General features: G+C 38.8%; 1 protein-coding gene across 4 annotated transcripts in view; it reads right to left on the reverse strand.

Annotated features, from left to right (window-relative positions):
- Window positions 1-423: 423 nt before the first annotated feature.
- The window catches only part of MPP7 (MAGUK p55 scaffold protein 7), a 149,586-nt gene continuing 128,622 nt past the window's right edge, over window positions 424-21,387 (reverse strand). For all 4 annotated transcript variants that reach the window (XM_071805267.1, XM_071805266.1, XM_065831336.2 and 1 more), the window contains 6 exons: window positions 16,611-16,781; window positions 9,694-9,774; window positions 7,786-7,879; window positions 6,581-6,689; window positions 4,958-5,101; window positions 424-3,606 (listed from right to left, as the gene is read on the reverse strand). In XM_071805267.1, the coding sequence (XP_071661368.1) occupies window positions 3,427-3,606; window positions 4,958-5,101; window positions 6,581-6,689; window positions 7,786-7,879; window positions 9,694-9,774; window positions 16,611-16,781 (779 nt within the window). In that variant the 3' untranslated portion in view covers window positions 424-3,426. The remainder of the gene's footprint in view (window positions 3,607-4,957; window positions 5,102-6,580; window positions 6,690-7,785; window positions 7,880-9,693; window positions 9,775-16,610; window positions 16,782-21,387) is intronic.

Here is a 21,387-nt window from a genome sequence, read left to right on the forward strand (position 1 = left end):
CAATGCAAAAAGTAGCTCAGTTTAAGCACTACTTTCGAGTCCTACAAATCAATGCAACCTCCTGTGGGACTTATGAGTGGCCTAGGAGATAACACTCCAAGCACTTTGCAAGCCCAGGCAAGCTGGTGTCTCAGTTTGACCCACTGACTTCAGCTTTCCCTCTCAGAAAGAAAATGGTATATTTTGGGGTGGGCTGCAGAAAAGGGTAAATGTATTTTGAAGGAGAATTTGGCTACAAGAATGAAAAATCAAGAATTTCAGTCCTTGTTCTAGGTTGCTTTATTTTTTCATTTAAAGATAATTGTAGTATTACAGTGAACAGAGAGATCTATGGAATAACTTACTACTTAGGTATTTTGCCTTTTAAAGTAATTAGGCATATATGTTATTGTGCAATTTACAATAAAGAAAAAACACCTTCAGTGATGTATCAATAATTTATTGTTTTGCATAAGAAGGTAAGATCAGATTTCAGGTAAGACATCAACCAAGGACCTGATGGCAAATTCAAGTATAGAGCTTGGTACAATATTAAAAAATACTACCATTTATTTGACTATGGCAAACAGCTAAAACACAATAAAAACATCTGGACTTGACTGTCAAAACATACAGTTCTCTAAAAACCCACACAGCACAACTTGAATATGTGGAATATTGGAAACACGTTTAGTCGTCTTTGTTCCCAAATTCCTAGGAGTCAAAGGAACAATCTTCCCACCCTTGGTATCCCAGAACAATTCAGCATATGGGCTCAGCGTCCATCACAATAAACGGGTTCGAAACTGTTGGGCTAAAACATTTTTGTGCCTTGACCTGCTATCATCCCTGCCTGCCTCACCGATGCCAGTGGCTTCCATTTTTTTTTTTAAGCAAGCGCTACAATAATGCTGATTTTCAAGAGCAATCTAGTAATTTAGTTACAGCTATTCCTCACCCCTTGAAGATTCTGTGCACATTTTACTCTGTTGGCTGGATTTATGTTTTTGTGATTCCCTTTCTTTCGCAGGTGTTACAGTTCAGGAATTAGCTCCTGGCTGGGAGACGGGGCAGGCAGCCATCCATCCGTCTGGGGAGCTCCTGCCAGGACGGTGCTGGGGATCCGAGGGTCAGCGTCTCCGCAAAGGCCGCGAAGCAGCGCGCTGCTGACGGCTGCCCCGCACGGCAAACCTGCTGCCGAACCTCCTCCCACGCCGCGGTGGGAATTCAATGAATTTCAAAAGGACGAGAAAAACAGCCTGCAGGACGGCCAGGACTGTGCCGAACAGGGAGCTTGCAGATTACTCTAGCATCTATTTCTTAAAGAGAAAAGCAGGTTCCTTATGTGAGCATTACCGCACGCTAATGTCCTGAGACAGCCCAGGTTTGAAGCAGCATCAGGAGTGTTTCCGTGAGGACTAAAGCCTGTCGCATTGGAAATGGCCAGACCCCAAGAGATGCCGAGTGCCCTCTTAGTTTGGGTTGGTTGCAAGAGATGGTGAGGGCACTCGGCGTCTCGCATGCAAAGGCAAACAGACCCACTGAGTTCCAGATCCCCTGAAAAATAGTTTGATTTCCAGTATCTAAAAAACCATGTAAAATGTTTTTGCAACTCGCATAATTTCCATGCAATTAATTTAATCCACAATTTTCTATTTATGTTACAAAAAAGTTGAAGTCCACCAGGAAAATGGTGAAATTTGACAAAAGTTACATTATAGCTGTTGAGCAGTGTGTGTCTGTACTGGGATTCAGTACATCTGTAACTCTTGCATAAACATTTCCAGACTCCTAGGGATTTTGCTGTTGTTGCTTGCATTTCATTTATTTTATACAACTCTAAGCCAAATGCAATGACCCACACATTAAATACGCATTTAGAATAAAACTGCAAAATCTGATGGCTTTATCAGCGTATAAACTAAAATAAAATATTTACATGGAATGTTGAGCTCCATTTACAGAGACAGTGTTTCAAATTACAGACTTAGTAATCTCCTTAGTAAATGATCACATTGACAAGAAATTTAAAAACTTAACATCCCTTTTCAACCCTTTCATAAATATATAAAGTTTCACTAAATTCTTTTCTCTTTAAACAAGACAGCTATATTCTCTTTACAGATTAACATGAAATAATGTTTTCCTGTTTGAATGCCACAGATGTGATGATCTGAAGTCGGTAAGTTCCTATACACATTCTGTACTTACAGGACATATTCACAACACATCACACAGGTGTTACTTGGTCTTTACAGAGGTACTCATTTCCTGCATATCAGTAGTAAATAAACAAAAATACCAAATTATCTATATTAAAAATACATAATCTAATATACATTTGCTGACACTGCCACATCAAATTTTAAAATGAGGTTTCCAACTGTGTCTGGCCAGTGACAAGAATACTTTTCACAGTGAAGTCTACATCATTAATTTTTTAGGGGTGGAAACAAAATATGTTACACTACTACAAAGCATCACTACCTAATAAACGATAAAAATAATTAATCTCTTGCAACTGCTTCCCAGATGTCCAAAGTTTCCTTGCTAATTGTCTGAAAATTTTTGATGGGGAAACTGTTCTAAAGGATGCCAAAAATTAATCAAATCAATTTAAAGGGAAAAAAAAAGTTTCTACTTTGTTGCTATTTATATCATTTTGCCACTGATTTTACAGAAGATTAATCCCAAAGACTTTGAAGTTATATACATAGTAACTCACATTTTTTTCCCTATTTAAATAAATATTCCTGCGAGTTTTCTTTGTTGTGCCACAAAGCATGCGTGAAAATGTTTTCAATCCATGTGTGCTCACAGCACGGTATTTCACAATTAAGCCACTGAATACATCTTTCTTTCCATGACTATGTAAGTGCAAAGGAATACTAGAATCACTCTGTACAGATAAGACACGGTTCACATCCAACAAAGTAAAAACACTTATCTTGATACATAATTAAAACTATGATGTCTTCCTCATAAAAACCTTGGTCACTTTTGCCTGTTTCAGTTCCCTCAAGCACTTCAGTGGTAACGACTTCCAGGTGCAGATGTGCTCTTTATGGGAGCTGTTATGCTTAAAACCACCAAAGTGCTGATCTCCAGTATTAATTAGTATTTTCTGCAAACGCTCCATTAAAAAACTTACCTTGGAAATACACAGATGATGACAGAGGTGACTGGCAGTTTTGTTACACTAGCATTAGCTCGCTTTATGGAGCATAGTAAGACTTGGGTTTAATCTGAGTGTTCCACCACAAAATTGTGGGCAGGAGGACTGAAGAGACAGGAAAACAAGACCAGTTCCAAGTGGATGAAGAGTGCACCTGCTGCTCAGGTCGAGTTAGAAGCCCTCCTACCAAGACAGCAGCCATCAAGCAATGCCTAACCATGTCCCACAGTTAGGTGCTGAGACAACAGCAGGTGTTTTGTCTTTTTGAAACGTTACGAATGCAGCCAGCTCACAGGAACCCAGAAGGTCTCGGTCTCCAACTTGTCGAAAGTTGTTTTAAGCTCACTGTAAGCTGTAGCGAGGTCATCGTTGACTATGACCTTGTCGAAAAGGTGGCCGTACTGGCTCTCCATCACATGGGCAGATTTAATCATTTCGTGAAAATCTTCTTCCTAGTAAGATCAATGCAAGGCATAGTCAGTCCATGGCAACATCCCATCAGCTCATTCTGTGCTAAATGCAAAGCTACTTGCTTATTTCTTATCTCATCAAGAGACGGAAAGTGTACTTTTAATTAATAAAAAAATTACAGAAATTACCATTACAAGTGATATCGGGGAGAGTATTCTCACAAGTAGAATGCTCAACAGGCAATTCTTTAATCTCTTCCCTTGCAGTGACATAATTAGTCACTGCATGTTAATTACAGAGACATTTTCTGTTAGCATCACCAGTGGAAAGCGTTTCTGGCTGTTTACTGTGATGACACATTTAAAGTTTCATTACTTAAGTCTCATCTTACTATTAGCCTGCAATATGTTATAGTGCAGCACGGTAGGAGCTCTCTTCCTATGCCTGGTTCGACCTGGCTCAGTGGATTTCTCTTCATGTTTGAGGAGGGATCAAATCTTAGGAATTTAATTGTTTACACAACTCCGAGCGATTAAACCCATCCTAACTAAGCAATGTCCTGAAGGTTGCTCTTAAGAATGAACTTGTCTTATATTTTATATACCATAGGACATATTTTTAAAGCACATTAGTTCCAAATTATTTCAAAAGCATATTCTACACAGATACAGTCTGTGGCTATATCCATGACCCAGTTTGAAACAAAATCTAAAAAGTCCCAAGTAACATCTGAGGGAAAAGGATACACACCCTAAATGAAGTTAAAAAGTCTAATGATGATCAGGTTTGCTTTAGCTTCAATTAAGATATGATTTCATTATATTTAAAGGAAGTAAATAAGTTACTATGGGGTAATTTGACTTTTTTTTTTTGGTTATTGGTAAAAATTTGTTACTTGCTTAGATTGTTCACCTTCTTTCTTACAGTGTTCATTTCCTTATAACATTTTAGAAAACTGTTTCATCCACAAATATGGGCTTTTAATTAAAGTATCATTTACTTTTAAAATTGATACTTTATATTTGAGACTCAATAATACACTTGATAAAACAAGGACATTCTTATACTTGAATAGAAACATCTAAGCCCACATGCAAATCTGTTAAAGGAAATCCACAGCATTATTTCTCATAAAAATAAAATTGCATTGGGAGGTTCTTCAAGGATGTAAAATCAGGTGACCATGGAAATGTAAATACCCACGAGCATATCAGACAATGAAAACACCACAGTAAATTTGTGATGTGAAGGACATTGGGAAACAAGATACTACGTGTAAGCCCTGACAGGTACTGTTTACGAGATCCAGTGATCACCTTTATTTTCAAGGTAAACCACTACAACAAAACTCTTAACAAGTTCTCATGTTTTGCCATGTCTAAATATACTTACTGTAAATGGTTTTGCAGTTCCCTTATCATCTTTACTTGAAATAATCTTGGCGTTTTTTCTGGTCTCTCTCAAACGTTCAAGTGATGGAGGCTTTATAAATATAACAAATGGTTTGAATTCGTATGTCCGTAAATGTTTCACTGTCTGAGAAGAGGAAAGGTTTTAATTAATTAGTTTATTTCACAAAATGGAATTTACCATAATAAAAGAAAGTCTCCACCAAAATAAATCCATAAAGCCCTTCTAGAAAGCTATTTTTCATTTACTGCCATCCCACCCTGGTGACCAGTACTGATTCATATAAGGACAATTTTCATGTGAATGGTAAGAAAACTCCCCACTTCCATGTGGGCTGCTGGCAAACCCCATCAGTGGGCACAGGCTGGGCTGTGCTCCGCAGGGCCACTGCCAGCGCGAGGGTGGAGGGGGAGAAAAATTCAACACGTTTTAGCAGGAATAGCACTTTTTGTAGCCACTAAAAGTAGTGGGAAAAGGTGTCTGTGACACTCAGTCACAACAGGTCAATGATTTGTTCTCTTCAGTACTGTGTGTCCATGACGTAACTCCTGCCGTTCACTCTTACTGAGTCAGCTGAGTGATGCTGTGCATGGAGTTAGAGACAGGTCTACAGTTCAGACTGTGCACAGGGTGAAGCAGCGATGGGACAGCCAGCGGCTTTCTGTCCTCTTCACACTGCCAGGGCCCACAGGAAAATGCCGTGTTGGCGAGTGGGATCCCAGAATGGCTCACAGGTCTGGAGATCCAAGAGAATTTAGCGCTTCGGTGGAAAACAGGGCCACGCAATGCTCTGGCAGAGCAGCCTTGCAGCACCAACCGCAGGAGCCCCTTCCCAGCTCCCCTCCTCCCCCAGCGAAGGGTCCAGCGTCCCCGTCAGGTCCCCTGCCAGCACAGCCCCCTGCCCTGCTCCCATAGCACAGCCCCACGTCTGAAACCGCCCCAGGAACTGTTCACAAGCTGACGGGGTTCGGAAGTCACAAACCGGCCACCTTTGGTGAAGAAATACTTTGGCTGGGTTTAAACAAACTACTCCAGCTCCTGGAAGCTCTGTGGTTATTTAGTAGCATAAAAATTCCCAGTGGAGCTGTTTAGCAGAGTTGAAAAGCAAGGTCAATGCAAGAACAAACGGGTTAGAGAGGAATGTTCTCAACCATTATCCAGGCAACAACACATTTAGTGCGTGCCTTGACTCGTGTCCACCCTGCGCGAAAACCCTTTGCATGAACGGTCCCGCTAAACAGGTGAGAGAGCGTTGCTGGACTGGATGACAGCTCAAAGCCACTCCGAAATTGAAGTTTCAGAGAGAACCACTAACACAAACCAGCAGAAAGATGAATGAAAATATAGGATCCCTTTGTAAGTAAAACTTGGTATGCTGCAGGCTTGAAATTCACTTAATTACCGAGCTGAATACTCGCTAATATGTACTGAAGTTTCCTTCCTCTGTTCCTTTCAGAGGGTCTTGCTGTGATAAAGGTACCCAGCAAGAACACTCAACAGTCATTCAGTGTGGAATAAAATATACTTTTTGGAAACTTTTTTTTTCCTGGCATCCCCATATGCAATGTGGGGAACTACAAGAGTTCAAAAAACATGCTTACTTACATGAGGTTGCACATCCAACAAACATACTTTGTTTTTAGCTAGAACGGATCGAACAGAGTCTAAACTTGTACCATAGTAGTTGTTCTTATACTCGCCATACTCGATAAACCTGTGGCAGAAGGTAAAAACAACTGGAATCATTTCCATTTTCTCCAGAAAAAAAAAAAAACATGTCAGTTTGGTATATGAGATCTAATTCAGGAGCAAAAATATTTTACTTTACATGAGAGTTTTACCATGTTTTATAAAGGAAATGCTGTCAAGTACTTCAGCATGTCAATTTTAAGAAATCTTCTACTTTACCACTTTCAAATCAGTAACACCTGCTTGTATTACAGTTAAAGAGAAAAAAGTACTGCAGTCCAACAGCCCACTAATGTTTTCCATCACCTCTTTTGCTGAACTAATGCAATGCAATAAAACAGTGGATAAGCTAAACAATAGAAACTACTGAAATTTCATTGCACACTACAGAATATCCAAATTCTCTGTCTCAGAAGAGGAGGAGGAGCGACAATGGTGCTAATGGAACCAAGGCGGCTGGTTATGTGCTATAAAAGTACAAGTACTATTTGCCAAAGAAGCAAAGCACAGTTTGAAGTTTCAATAAAACCCACAGCTTTGTGTCGAATACACTTTTGCCCTCTGAAACACCAGGGCAGAATTTCAAGCTACGATATTTTACAGGCTGCTGGAGAGCACGATGCTACCATTGTCTTCATTTTAGTTTAATTTCTGGCAGGTTTACAGGCAGGGGCTTCATGGTAGATCTCTCAATTCAAAAGCAGAGGAAGTGCCTGGCCTGAAAGAGAGCAGAACTACGCAAACATTGACTCAGGCATGTTTGCAGCACGTCCCGGCCCCCCCTCCTAGAGCTGCAATGCTTCATTGCTATGACAGACGATGACCTATTAAAAGTGTTCCCCTATCCTGAACACCTACAAATTCAGTGTCTTCTTCATGAGCTGAAGTACTGGAAATACTTGTACGCTTAGAAACAGTTGCATTTGCATGTACTGCTTTTTCCCTCTGTGTTTTTGCTAGCTGCTTTGAACTACCGATATATCAAAACGTAATTTTAACACATCTTCAAATCACTGCAACTTATATACATTTCAACTTATTATCTGAAATTACAACGAGCTTCATTTTGTAATAAAGCCATTATTTTAACTGCAGTTCTAGTTAAAATCTCTTCAACATACTTGTTGTTCTGCACGTCTGTCTCAAACAAGTGCTTGGAAATGAAAATGTATTCAACACCATCACTTTCTTGGCTTCTCCTTGGTCGGGTAGTGTCTGCAGTTTCATTAAATTAAAAAAAAAAAAAAAAAAAACAAAAAAAGAGGCACAAAACAATATAATGCAAACCAGTCCAAGAAACAATGAAAAACACACAACACCCTTGTGCAATACCAGGCATGGTGCTTCCCTCACTTCTGAGGGACATAAGGCTGCTCTGGATCTGGTAGGCGGCACTCAAGCACATGACAGGATTGAGTTTAAAAGCATGCAGGAAAAGCAGGAAAAAACTTACAGGACAAGTATCATATAATAATTTTTATTAACTAGTGGAAAAATCCAATGAAATGAGGACAGCTGAATAATAAAAAGAGCAGCAGTCCGTAACAATTACCCCAGCCTTGTGACTTGTTAAACTTATTAGCATACAAGACCATAAAGGGAAACAAAGCTCACCATCCTGATTTATAAAATGTTATGTTCATTAACAACACTTGCAGCTATGGCATATGAAACATGATAATAAAAAAATGGGGTGTGAATTTTATGTTTTAGTGCTTTTCTTTTTCTGGTGATCAAAACTGAATCCCTTTTTCTTTCAGTAGCCTTGTAGTATTATTTGTTCTTCTTGCTGTCCCTCAAGTAAAAGGTATAAAGGTTTTGCTTATAAGTGAAACTTGTGAGGTTGCCATTTATAGATAATGAACCCATTCAAAAGTCATATTTAATACAAGTTGTATGTTATAACATCATGTATTCTCTGTCACATAGGAACACAGTCACGAATGCCATCCGATATCCCGCTCTTCTAAGGTTAACAAGAAGAGAAACATTTCCAAAACAAAAACCCAAATTCTCCCTCTGAGTCCTGACTTACTGAATTTCAGGGAGAGGGATTTCTTTATGTGTTTGTTTTAAATTATAACCACAAATTTGGAAGAGAAAAGAGAGAAGGCAGCTTGATGAATACTGGCAACTTTTAGATAAATATTTTTGGGCAAATGATTGCATATGCTTCAATGTGTTAAATATTTGGGAACATCTGGTGCTTTGTTGTTGTTTTCAATAACCAACTGAAGCAAATATGTGGAAATGACGTGACTTACCAAAACCAAATGTATTCATTTTTCTACCTAGGAAATTCATTCATACATATATTTTATAGAATACCTGTACTTGCAAAAAAAAGTGACAAAATTTCCCAACTTCAGAATGTTGGACCCATATTTTTGAAGGATCTCTATAGGGGGCACAAGTACAAGTAGAAAGCAAAACAAGAAAACAAAACAAAACAAGTCTAACGAGAGCGCTCAAGTCTTTCACATTAAAGAAACCCCAATAAAGTACTGTGGAAATCAAATTAGAACATTGTTATACAAAGTAACACCACTTGGTCAGATGGGGGAAAGAGGAAAAAAATCCCCAAATCAACTTTTCTGAAGTTAATCAAAGGGATTTAATTCATTTATTCACATAATTAAACTGTTTAACATCACTCTTAATTTTTCAGCCTAACATAGAAAGGCCATTTTGCTGAAAGCAAGCATTGGTAACGGAGTACGTTTCACCGCTTTACAGCCAAATCCAGGGTGTTCTTCACCTGAGTTTCATTTACTAAATCTCACTGACATTAATCATGCTAAACTTGTACTAAAAATCTACTGCAATGCCTCTGAGCCAAAATGTCCTATCGGTTTAATCAATGCTATTTAAAATACAACTGCGGCAGCACTTTTAAAAATTAGAAAAGTAATTTGGATGCCAAGCATGCATTTAGAGACCCAAATTTCAAAGTGCCTTAAGGTAATGCAATAATAAAGGAGCATAACACATGTATGGCATTAGGAGAATAGAAGTGTCTTTCTACTTACGTGGCACTGTTACCCCGTAATGCTGGGTGTCACTGATCAGCAATTTTCGTTTAAGTTCATTCAGTCCAACCCCCACAGGACCTGCAAGAAAAGATAGTGCAGTTTCCCAACAGCCAGTTCTATCTAGTCTTCAGGTCTAAGCGCTCTCTGAGGTAAGACTACATAGCACACAGCTATAATATATACTGGCTTTTAATCAGAGTCATTTGGAAACACCCATGGTTCCAGTCTCTCCTAGAACATCCAGTGCTGACAAATTTCAGTGGATGTAGTTGGCAGTTACTCTGCTCTGACATTACTACTGAGGAAAAATCAGTGAAAGAGTTGACAGCACAGCTAATTTTCCTACAGCAGCTCCCCTCGATATGCACTTACCTCCATCCTCAGCCCTACTCCAGACCCCTGCACCCTAACCTGCAGCTTCCCAGCAAAAAAAATGGTTTGGCTTTTTATTTTGCCAGCACATCCCCAACTCATGGACTCGAGGACCCCAGCTGGCATGCAGCAAGTCTCTTCACAAAGCCCCTCCACACACTCCACACGCCACCGTGGCCTTTCCTTGCTCCCTGCAGCTGCCCCATCCCCTGTCAGAGCATTGTCCCCATCATGTCCCCACACCTGGGAGCACCTTGATCCTCCCAGCCCGGTGCAGGCAGGAACACCGCTGGGCTCCGGCCGGCTGTGCTGTCACCGTCCACCTTTCGACTGGGCCAGGGTGGCATCGCACAAGGAGAGGAAGGAAGGGCAATGCTCGCCAGGTCACAACCCGCTTGGGATGTTTGGGTTTCTGTCTTGGTTGTTGATTTTCTTTTAAACTATGCTCGTCTCCTGCCTGCTGTGTGAACTGGTCCAAAGCAAATGTTTCCTTCTTCACATAGCTGCCAAACAGAGACCACTCTTGGAAAGAGGATGGCAGGAAGAAACAAAGACGGCACGGAATTTTTTCAACCCGTCTCCTCCACCTCCACTTAAGTACTGCTGTCCTAGAAGCTACTGAGCAGGCATTCCTCTTGGCTTTTGGGTTGTGCCCAACTCTTAGTGACTTGCTAGTGGTGCGTCAGGTCTCAGTGAGGACACTGTCCTGTGAGGTCTCAAAGGCTCCATGGGCAATCGCTGCCCTCCATGCAGGGCTCCAGCCTGCCTGGCCCCTTCAGTGGTGGGACCACGGTGTCAGGGGTGTGAAGGGAGCTCAGCTCTGCGTGCTCATACATTTCTGATGGGCATTGGCTTTGCTTCCACAGAGCCAGGTCAACAGCAGAACAACACAGTGAGTCACTGGAACCATATCCCAAATAATACAAGGATAATATGGTGGTTGTAAGAAGAATTTCTGCTCTTCTAGTAAAAGTGACACATTTATGCATGGAGAGCCTCTTAAGAGAGACATTTTATACATTAGAAATACAAAACCTAAAAAACATTATAATGAAGTAGTGATATATTGGTTAATTACCAGTAAGAGTCAAAAAGCAAAGATGGATGCTTCAGCACCTTCAGGTGCCCATTTGTAAAACTCACTATCTGCCCTGTCTCAAGTTAGAAACACAAAATGATGAAAAGCAAATGCTTCCTACTTCCCTACCATCCCCAGACTATGGTCTCTCTGTAAAACCTTAGAGATTCTGCATTTCTAATTTTTATATGTTTACATAAGTTAAACACACGACTACATTTCAAGTTCCATCTCTGACCTTCCTGTAAATTAATCTATCAGTACGTATAAATGTTTATTTAATATGGTGTACAGCAGCCTCTACTGGTGCATGTCTGCAGAGGAAAGCAATGTGTCATGTAGATAATGGCATTACTTTTGCTCTTATTAAAAAAAAAAAAAAATCCTTTTTTAATAGTAGCACTATTTAAGGCAAATATGGATTTTTATCAGAAATATAAATAAAATTCTCAATATATCCTAGCAAAGTAGAATGAAACAAGTGGAGTTCAAGTAAAAAAAAAAAAAATCATTGTATTTCTTTCAAGAAAAAGACTTTTCCCCCTTGAATCTACACAAATATTATTTCCTCTGTCTACATGCTGTCAAATCAACAATATGCTTTTAGCTCTATTTATATATAAAGAATCCAGGCTTTGCTTCCTGTGACGGATGCCTTGGCAACTTAGATCAAATCTGTTTCCAGACCACAACCTTACTACTACTTTGTCTCCCCTTCCATTTAAAAATAATCTTTAAATTTACCTACTGCATATTGCTCTACTTCAGTGCTGTCTTCACAAAACTCTCATAACTCCAACATATGGACATTGAAGACTGATGCCTAATTAGCAAAACTGTCCATTATGCTGATTTTTACACTACATCTCCCGAGCATAATGTACACTTCTCTTCTGACTATTCATTTTAATACAGCAGAGAAAGATGTTGGTTTCTAATAATTATGAATCTGAACATGATTTGAACTCAAGAAGTCAATGAAGCATCAGGATTGAAAAGGACAGTCCAGATTCCTAGGGTAAAATGCCAGGCATGTGGGATCTATGACTACAGCATAGATTTGGTTTACTATAAATCACTCCAGGCAGCAATATTTAGAGTTATGGCGACAGATTTAGAGATATTTTGTTTATGTTTTTAAAGGAACATTTATGTTGCTTGCTGTTGCATGTTGAGTCATGTAAACTAAGTAATGGTCAACTACTGCACAAATAGACTGCTGTGCCTATCTCACTTTTTTGAGGGACAATTACAGAATTAAATGACCAATCATTAAAACTTGCAGTAAATTTTGTACCATTCAGACATGTCTGAAAAAAACTGAAAAAATTGTTTGATGTCCATTCAGGTCTCAGAAGAGTTAACCCAACCAGACATTCTTTTCCCATAGACACATACTGAGCTCCTAGAAGTGTATTTAAAAGAAAAAAGAGAAAACTGGTCTTTCATGAAAAGATTCTGGGAGTTAGGTGACAACATCCCTGCTGAGATCCTAAAGACCCCGTAAATAACACGATGTGACAGAGGTTTTGTGGCTCACTTATTCCTGCCCTTATATGTATATACACATATATGTATAATATTCCTTCCCTATAATGCAATGATTGCACACACATGCCCAACTGTAGTTCAATGAGAGATGCAGCAAGAAAGTAGAACCTCATTTTTTGTGTGTCCCAGTAAATTATAACTAGCAGTGGGAGCGTACCTTGTGATCTGCTGTTCACTGAAGCAGGATCAGTGAGTTCATACTGGTATTCCCACGGGCAAGGCTATAGGCAGTATGTTACATCCCATGCATTCATCACTGGACCATGCTGACCTACCCATGCTTTCAACCAGGAAGTTTAACGAAGATAGCAATTCTAGGTCTCTTTTGTCGTTGTCCAGATGGTTCATGTGAAGTAGTTTGGCCATGGTAGGCCATTTTCCCGCACTACCGCTGTAGATCTATTAAGTATCTGCAAGCCACTACTGAATACATGTTAAAGGTAAGTTAGGTGATGCAGAAACCTAGGAGCCACTTCCATTTCATCTACCCTGCTCTGAGACAGACCGCCACACAGCTCCTTCATGATAAACCCCAAAGGGGATTTTTTAAAAAAACATAAGCAATGTAACAATAGAGAACTTTTCCAGCCCCAGATTCCTTTTCTTCACGGTGATGACCAGAAGGACACTGTTGTGGAGGGCACTGACAGCCTAATTCAGAGACAGAGAGGCTTTTCTCACTGTGTCACAAACCAGTAACTGTTCCTTCGTGGTGAGACACCTCTGCTCCTCGCTTCCACCATGGCCCACACAGGACAGATGCATCGCGATGGGTGATCACAGCATCTGAGAGGCTTTGCACGCATCTGGTGATACCACTGCCCACACATGACTGCGTGCATGCTGGGGGACATGCTCATGGTTTATTCCTGCTGAGCTTGCTTTATTCTAGTGCTGCCCCTTCAGAAAGCTCTGACTTGGCTGATACTACACCCTGTATAGTATGTGCCACATACATTCTGACTCTTAGGAAATAAAATTTGTGCTAGTCGGGCCCTCACAGTTACTGAAGCAGAAACCTTTGTCAGCAGGACTTTTTCCTCGTTAACATAAATGAAAATTCTAGTGTCTAAATAATATGTTTTGTATTGAAATATTCTGCCTTTGCCTGATAGGCCTGTAAGGTATCACGCTTAGGATGCAGGCGGTAGATGCGAAGGAACACTTCAAAGATTTGTTGCCACCCTGGGAACAGTAAGTTACCGAAAGACAACTGGTGACACAATATTGGATAATTTTGTTTTTAGCAGACTCATCACATTCATAACAACTAAAAGCACAGCAGAAGCATCTGTATCATTGCTGCTTCAGATGATGTCATTTTAGCCCCAAGGATAAGCAGGATTTTATTCATGAACCTACATTTGCAGACAAGGTAAATCCTTGACAAACTAATACATCTAGCCGAACCAGAGACTAGTACATATCACGCTACAGGGTGCTAAAAATTACTGTGTGTGCAATTTGCATTCTATAAATTAGACTAGACCAATTTAAAATGAAGCCAAAAGAAATTTGCATTTCAAAGTTGTTGAACTCCCCCTAAAAAGGGGCAAAACGAAACCTAAGCAAACGCTTCCAACAATAAATTATACATTTAGGTCTAGCATGACACAACAGACATTTAATGCCCCCACCAATCAGAGCTAGAAATTAATTATCCGTCCTTTTGTTTCCTGGTACTAATATCTAAATTGTATTTGACGGATTATATTGAATGCTGCTACTGGCACACAAAAAGCTTTTTTAAATGTGTTTGCTTCTACTATACCTGCATTGCTTAGCTCTGCTAGTTTTTCCACATTTTGCCCAAGACATTTTTATGGTATTGGCCAGACTTAAGCTGCTCTTAATATCCAGAGAAAAACATTAGAATTACTGAAGTCTGCAATAAATTCCTGAACTGCTTTTGTTACTGAAAAAGCACACTTTCTTCATTTGATTTATTACAACAAAAATCAAACTAAATCTCTAGGTATTCCTTAGATCAGGCATATGCAATTTGTTATAAAAAGTCTACTTATCACACTTTTGCACTGCACTCTGTTGATGTAACTGTAAAATCAACTCAACCATGTTATTACTTGTTGTATATAGCCCACAATCTCACAGTGATCACACTAGTAGGTGGCTGAATTTTCGTGCTGGAGAGTGACAAAACTGTTTATTAAAAGCTGAATTCAATGTTCCCTTGGATATGAGTGATATAAAAACACAACAACTCAACAGTTCAAAACAGTCCCTGATAGAGGGTCATATTTCTCTGCTCTGCTGCTTTCAGAATGGAAGAAACTCTACTAATGAGGTATCAGCCTATTTGCTACTGCAAAAGAAACAATAAGCCGTGATACACTACCCATTGGTATGAAAGGTTTCTCATGACTCCTTGGTACTCCAATGGTTACCTTTGAAAAATTTAAGATAACGTACTTTCTGTTTTTCAGGAGAGGGAAGCAATGCATTTTGATTAGCTAATAAATGTTCTAGGGAAGCCATGGCAGTGACAGATTATAGAAGAACAGAAAACTGATGACATCTTGAGTCTTCTGCAGCTATGCTTACATCTGTCCTTGGCCTACAGAAGTCCACCTCTCATCCACCTTTCTCTCTACTTGTCTGTTTACTTATTCTAACACACTACATGTTTCCTTCTACTTATATATTGTCTTTGCTGACCACAGGTACTTATTCTGTTCTTTTTTGCCTCTTTTTTTCCACATAGATATGTTGATTGATCTCTAAGAGCAGAATGCTAACCTAATTCTTTTGAGTTTTGGTACAGCTTGACTGCCAGGCTCAGAGTAGTAACCACGGTAGCTATATTTTAATGTCAACTCCCTTTGGTTTCGCAAGACTTCAAACATGACCTCCTAAGCATCCTTACAAGCAAGATGGGACATCCTGTTTAGATAGGTGGACTACTGTCTAGACAGGTAAAAAACTGGATAGATGATTATGTTCAAAGGGAAGGGGTTATTGGTCTGCATGCTACTGGGTGACTCATTACAAGTGAAGTTCCTCAGGTGTCTGTCTATCCTGGGACATACTCTGTTTCATATCTGTATTAATAACCTGGAGGAGGACACAGAATGGGCCCTTATCAAGTTTGCAGATGCCAAATCAGGTGATGCAAGTGACTTGCTCAAGGGCAGGGCTTCCATTCAGAGGGATCTTGATATGCTACAGGCATGGGCTCGCAGGAGTTTGTGAAATTTGATGAGGGCAAATACAAAGTCCTGCATCTTGGACAGATTAAGCCCCACAACGTTCCAGGCTGGGGACTGACCGGCTGGGGAACAGCCTGGATGAATGGGACCAATGGGTCCTGGTGGGCAGTGGACTAAGCACAAGTCTGCTATGCACACTGGCAATGAAGATGAACAGCCAGTTGGGCTGTAATTAACAGGAGCACAGCCCACAGACCGAGGAAAGTGGTTCTTCACCTTTAGTCAGCACTCATTAGACGTGCGAGAAATACTCTGCCCACAATGGGCCCTGCACTACAACAAAGATGTCGATAAACTGGAGCAAAGCCAGCAGAGGGCCTCCAAGGTGGTTGGGAGCTGAAGCACATGAGCTATGAGGAGAGGCTGAGGGAACTGGGTTTGTCTAGCTTGGAGAAGGGATGTCTTCAGGGGGACCCACCAGCAACTTCCAGATACCTGCTGAGAAGACGGAGGCCGCATCCTGACTGAGGTGCGAGGTGGAAAAACAAGAAGAGACATGGTGGGAAGACAGGTTCCCAAAGCTGTCATGAGCAACCCGCTCTGAATTCACTGTTAATCCTGCTGAGTGGGAGGCTGGACCAGGTGACTTCCTGAGATTCCTTCCAATCTAAATGATTTTGTGGTAAGCATTGCACTAATCAGCAGTCCCCTGTTTTACCAGGTCAAAAATAAAGAAAACAACTTACCAACCAAAACTACAAGTCTGTATTTGTCATTAGGTTGTCGTCTATATTTTGCAACTTCTTCATATGTTGGGATATCTGCTGTATCATACTGATCACTCTTCTTGCACTCATACATAGATTTGTTTGTTTTTTTATCTTTTCTGCTAAGACGAAAGCTTCTTCTAAAACCAGCTGCAATAAGAACAGGTTTTTTCAAAGTAAGAAAATAAGTCTCCTCAATACATTTGAAAACAGTCTCTTCCAAACATTCAGGGATTGGTGCATGGAATAAAAATCGTACTATATGCTTATAAGCCTGGTCATTAGAATGGTTTTTTCCTGCAGTTTTATACTATATCAGGTGCCTATTTAAGATGCAAAATTAAGATTACCAATAAAATCATAACAGTTGTAAAAACAAGCTTTAAAATATAATTACAATAAGTTGTTAACATATTTAGATAATTTGAGTCTCTTATACATTAGTATATACACACAAGGAAATTAATGCAATCTGGAATCTCATAACACACTTAATGCATTTCCATTAAATCACCATGGCACGCAGACACCAAATACAACATATGATGGAAATACATCTGGCAGTTGAAAGGGTTAATGAGAATTAACTCCCTGAACTTTTTTTTTTTTGTGCTTAGTTCCATGCTGATAGCATAAAAAAGTGCACAAAACCTTTCCCGAAGATGTTTAAGAGTAAAACCAAACATTGTTAGTTAAATTTCAAACCACTATGAAACATCTTAGACAGCACAGTACCCATATTTGGGATATGTTAGCACGAAATTAAAAGATAATATTCCTATTAAATTTGCATTTACAATTGCATCAACAGTGTCACATCAACAGTGCCTATCAAGAAGACTGGAAATTCCATATAGATTTCAAGTAGTTTCAAAGGAGATAATAATAGGTATTTTCAAGCAGAAGACCACAAAAAAACCTTCTACGCTGTATGTTAAAAACTAATTTACTCCTCTGTTAGTGATTACCTTACAGTTTTCCAAGTAAATCCTTTACATTGAATTATATTACATTTTACTGTTATCTCTGTGGCACCACTTTTGTTGGAGAAGGAACTACAGAAAGGACTGCAAAGGACTGCAAAACTGATTTCATTTGGGGGGCAGGGGGGCGCGGTAATAAAGTAAAACACAAACTACATTTGAAATACTGGAAATTTCCCAACATATTTTTTTTTCTCTCAGAACATTTCATAGGACAGTAAACACATGTAAACTTTTGGTGACCCCAGATTTTTCAGCAGTATGTTTTCATAAACTTGTAACAGCACTTCTGTTTAGGTGTTTGAGAAGTAATCATATTACAATATTTTCTTCAAAGGTAGTATCTGGCAAATTCACGACTCAGTTCTGCAAATATTTAAAACCAGATCTGAAGCTAAATCCTTCAAGGCTTAGTTACAGGCTTAGCATTTTGCACACACACAGTTCCACTTAGCATAAATCTTTGCAGAACCTGGATCACAAAGGATGTTAACCACATTATTTTATGGATGTGAGCCCCTACACCTATGGGAATCTACAACACACGCATAAACACAAAAAGGGAGGAAAAATTTATTTGAGAACACAGTGATGTCGATCCATTTGTATCGAAAATATGAATAAGTAAAACGAAAATTGATGGAAAAGGAGAAGAGTTAACATCCACAGAAAAGGCTGGTGACATTTTAAGAGCTACAGTATGGTCTAGACTGAGAAGGACATGGGCAGGGATAGAAAAGGGACCAAAATATGAGATATGCACACATACTGAAATAAACTGAGTTATGTTATTTTATTATTTAAAAGAAGAACACCAACACTGAAGGGACAGCAGGCAGAAAAGTCCTGTTGGAGTGCTGATAGCTGTGAATTACACACCCAAGAGAGGGCCAGGGAGAACTTGTCTGCCCCAGGGTGAAGTCCGTCATGACATGAGGATGTTTTGTTGCTACATAACTACACCTAACTGTATAGACACATAGAAAGAAAGGTTAAAAGTGACATCAGCAATACAGACAACCTACAAGTTTCCTGAGGCCTCATCTAAAAGGATCCAGATAAAGATTAAAAACAAACAAACAAACCAGTTGCCCTAAAAGCAAGCTGAAAATGGTTCCCATTTTTTTTCTGTATAATCATTTTACGGGGAAAAAAAAAGGACAAAAAGAAGAAAACACAAAGAAAGAAGAATTCTTCACCATTCTCTACTAAATGGTGTACAGAATAAAGAGCTTTGTCATAAAAAAGAGAGTCCAAATATCTGGAACAGGTTAAAGAGTAAGGGTAGTGATCAAACAATGCTAAAACGATCATCCCCAGTCTAGTTTGGTGTTGACCTCATAAATACGAAGAGCTCTGTGCCTCTCCATAGTTGCTCACAGAGCTGTTACCAACAGCCCGTTAACCTTGGCTTACACATCAAAATGCAGAATCTTTAGGAAAAATATTATTTTTGCAAAATCTTTGTATCAATTCAGTCTCTGTTGGTAGGTTTTAGTGAGATCATTTGTAACTTGTTCCTCTTTTCTCCATCCACTTTATTCAGATTTCATTACCAAACTACCTGGTGGTAGGTTATTTAAGAATTTTCATCCTTTCTTCTCTTAAAAGAGGGAAAAACAGTGTTGTTTTCATGGGGTTTGTTTGTTTTGGCTTTTTTTTTTTTCCACCAAAAAGGATAAAAATCTTTCAGTGCTGTCTTAAGGCTGAGTTGTCCCTTGTCACTTTGAGAGACTGCTCGTAAAGCATCACGAAGACTCAGCTGATACGGTTCCACTGCAAACATAGCTTTCCTTGATTAAAACATTTGCTATTTCTGGGACTGAAACTCACTGGTAAAATGAAAATAGTAATATTGTCTTGTACTTGTAGAAGGCTCAACAAGTTCACCTAGGACTTAGACTTTACAGGAAAGCTATTATACTAATTAAAAAGAACAGACGAACATGGGAGCCAGAGATAACGAAGTAGATTTCCTGTATGGCTGATTTCTCTGCAATGTGCTGGGGAAGAAGCTCTGTAAAACTACTGAATATTAAAGACCTGTGATATGCCAACTGCTTCGTCGCTTTAAGACTATTGTCAATTTGAAAGTCATTTCAAGTGCTCCTCAAAGCCCAGCTGAATAGCCCTATAGAGAAAGCCAAGAAAGCTTGCTTTAAGTAGCTTTCAAAACTGAGGAAAATGTACAGTACAGACAGAAAGGATGAGACTGTTTCAAATATATCCAAAGTTTTTATGATTCTGCTACTGCATTCCTGGAAACATGACTCTCTGTCTCTCACATCTGCCATTATATATCCCCACATATGTGGCTTAAATTTACTACGACCTTCAGAAGCTATTTTATAAAGAACTGTTAATAAATGTTTTTTATTGAACTCTGCATTTATGATTGTGTTATAGGTTGGGCAGCTATGACTGTGTAAAAAGATTAAGTTGAACTGCAAAAACATCATGCTTGCTACAAGTAAAACCATTTATGAACAAGCAAAAATATTCCGCTAATGTTTGCATCTTTAAAAGTTTAGGAAAAATGAAAAAAAATCCTTCATATATTTAAATTAACAATAAAGCATTATTAAATATATAGTGAAAATCACTACAGAAACAATAAACCAATACTGATATGCCATAGAAAAATAAAGTTTATATAAAATGATTAAGTTTAAAAATAAATTCTTATAAAGAACAAAGGGAGAAATAATTGCTTGCCCAGAGTATTTGATAACATAAACCTCAATGAATATGAAAGGAGCTGCAGGCTACACTGTCTGTGGAATATGGATATCAGCAGAGATTAACTTTAGTTGCCAAGTATGCAGACTATAAAATAAAAGGGGAAAATTCTGTTACTAAAGCAACATAAAATTCTGAACACTGGGAAGCTTGCATCAGCTCAATGGTTTCAGCTACATGATCAGAAGCTTATTGAACACGTAAACCCATAAACTACTGCTGGAATGTAACAGGCTTGGTGAAAAAACAGTACTGGGAAGAAAATATGAAGAACAAATGTTCTCAAACTACAAATGTCTCCAAACTTTATAACACTTCTCAACATGAAATAAAAGTCAAAAGCCGCTACTAATAAACCTAATTAAGGCCCAACAACAATCCAAGAGAAACTACTTACATCTCTGAGAAAAAGAATGAAAAAAATTCAAGCAGAAAAGTGTGATTATTCATTTAATCACTAGCAATATGCACTTGGTCATCTCAGAACAACATCCTTACATTTACATGGAGAAATCGACTTGGGCCTCACATAGGAATCGAAACTATAAACAGACAATGCATCAATCTGTCTCCCCTAAAATATTTTAAAAGGATGCTGACATACAAAGTTGTGCTTATTTAATCATATCATTCTAAAGAAGAAGCGAACAACTATGCTGTGTGATTTTAAATCCAAGTATATACATTTAACTATAAAGTTAATTTCTCAAATTCAGAGAAATTACACTAACAGGAATTTAAATTCACATGCATTTCATAAATTTCCAAGTAAGGCTCTAGAAAAAGCACTTACATACACTTTTGTTCATTTTTATTCATTAAAACAATTGCTTAAGTGTATGTTTAACTTATGTATAGTCTTCACTGAATTTAGTCTAATTTTACAGAACTTGTAGTGGAAAAATGCTGTTTATGGGTAAATGGATTTGCAAGTACTTTCTGTATTTGTATTACTGACAAAAGTAAGTTTGGTACCGTGGTCATTACCTAGGTTTGAACACAATATTTTTACTAGATGTTTCTGGATTTTTTTC

The sequence above is a fragment of the Patagioenas fasciata genome, chromosome 2 (genome assembly GCF_037038585.1).
Source record: "Patagioenas fasciata isolate bPatFas1 chromosome 2, bPatFas1.hap1, whole genome shotgun sequence".
Lineage (NCBI taxonomy): Eukaryota > Metazoa > Chordata > Aves > Columbiformes > Columbidae > Patagioenas > Patagioenas fasciata.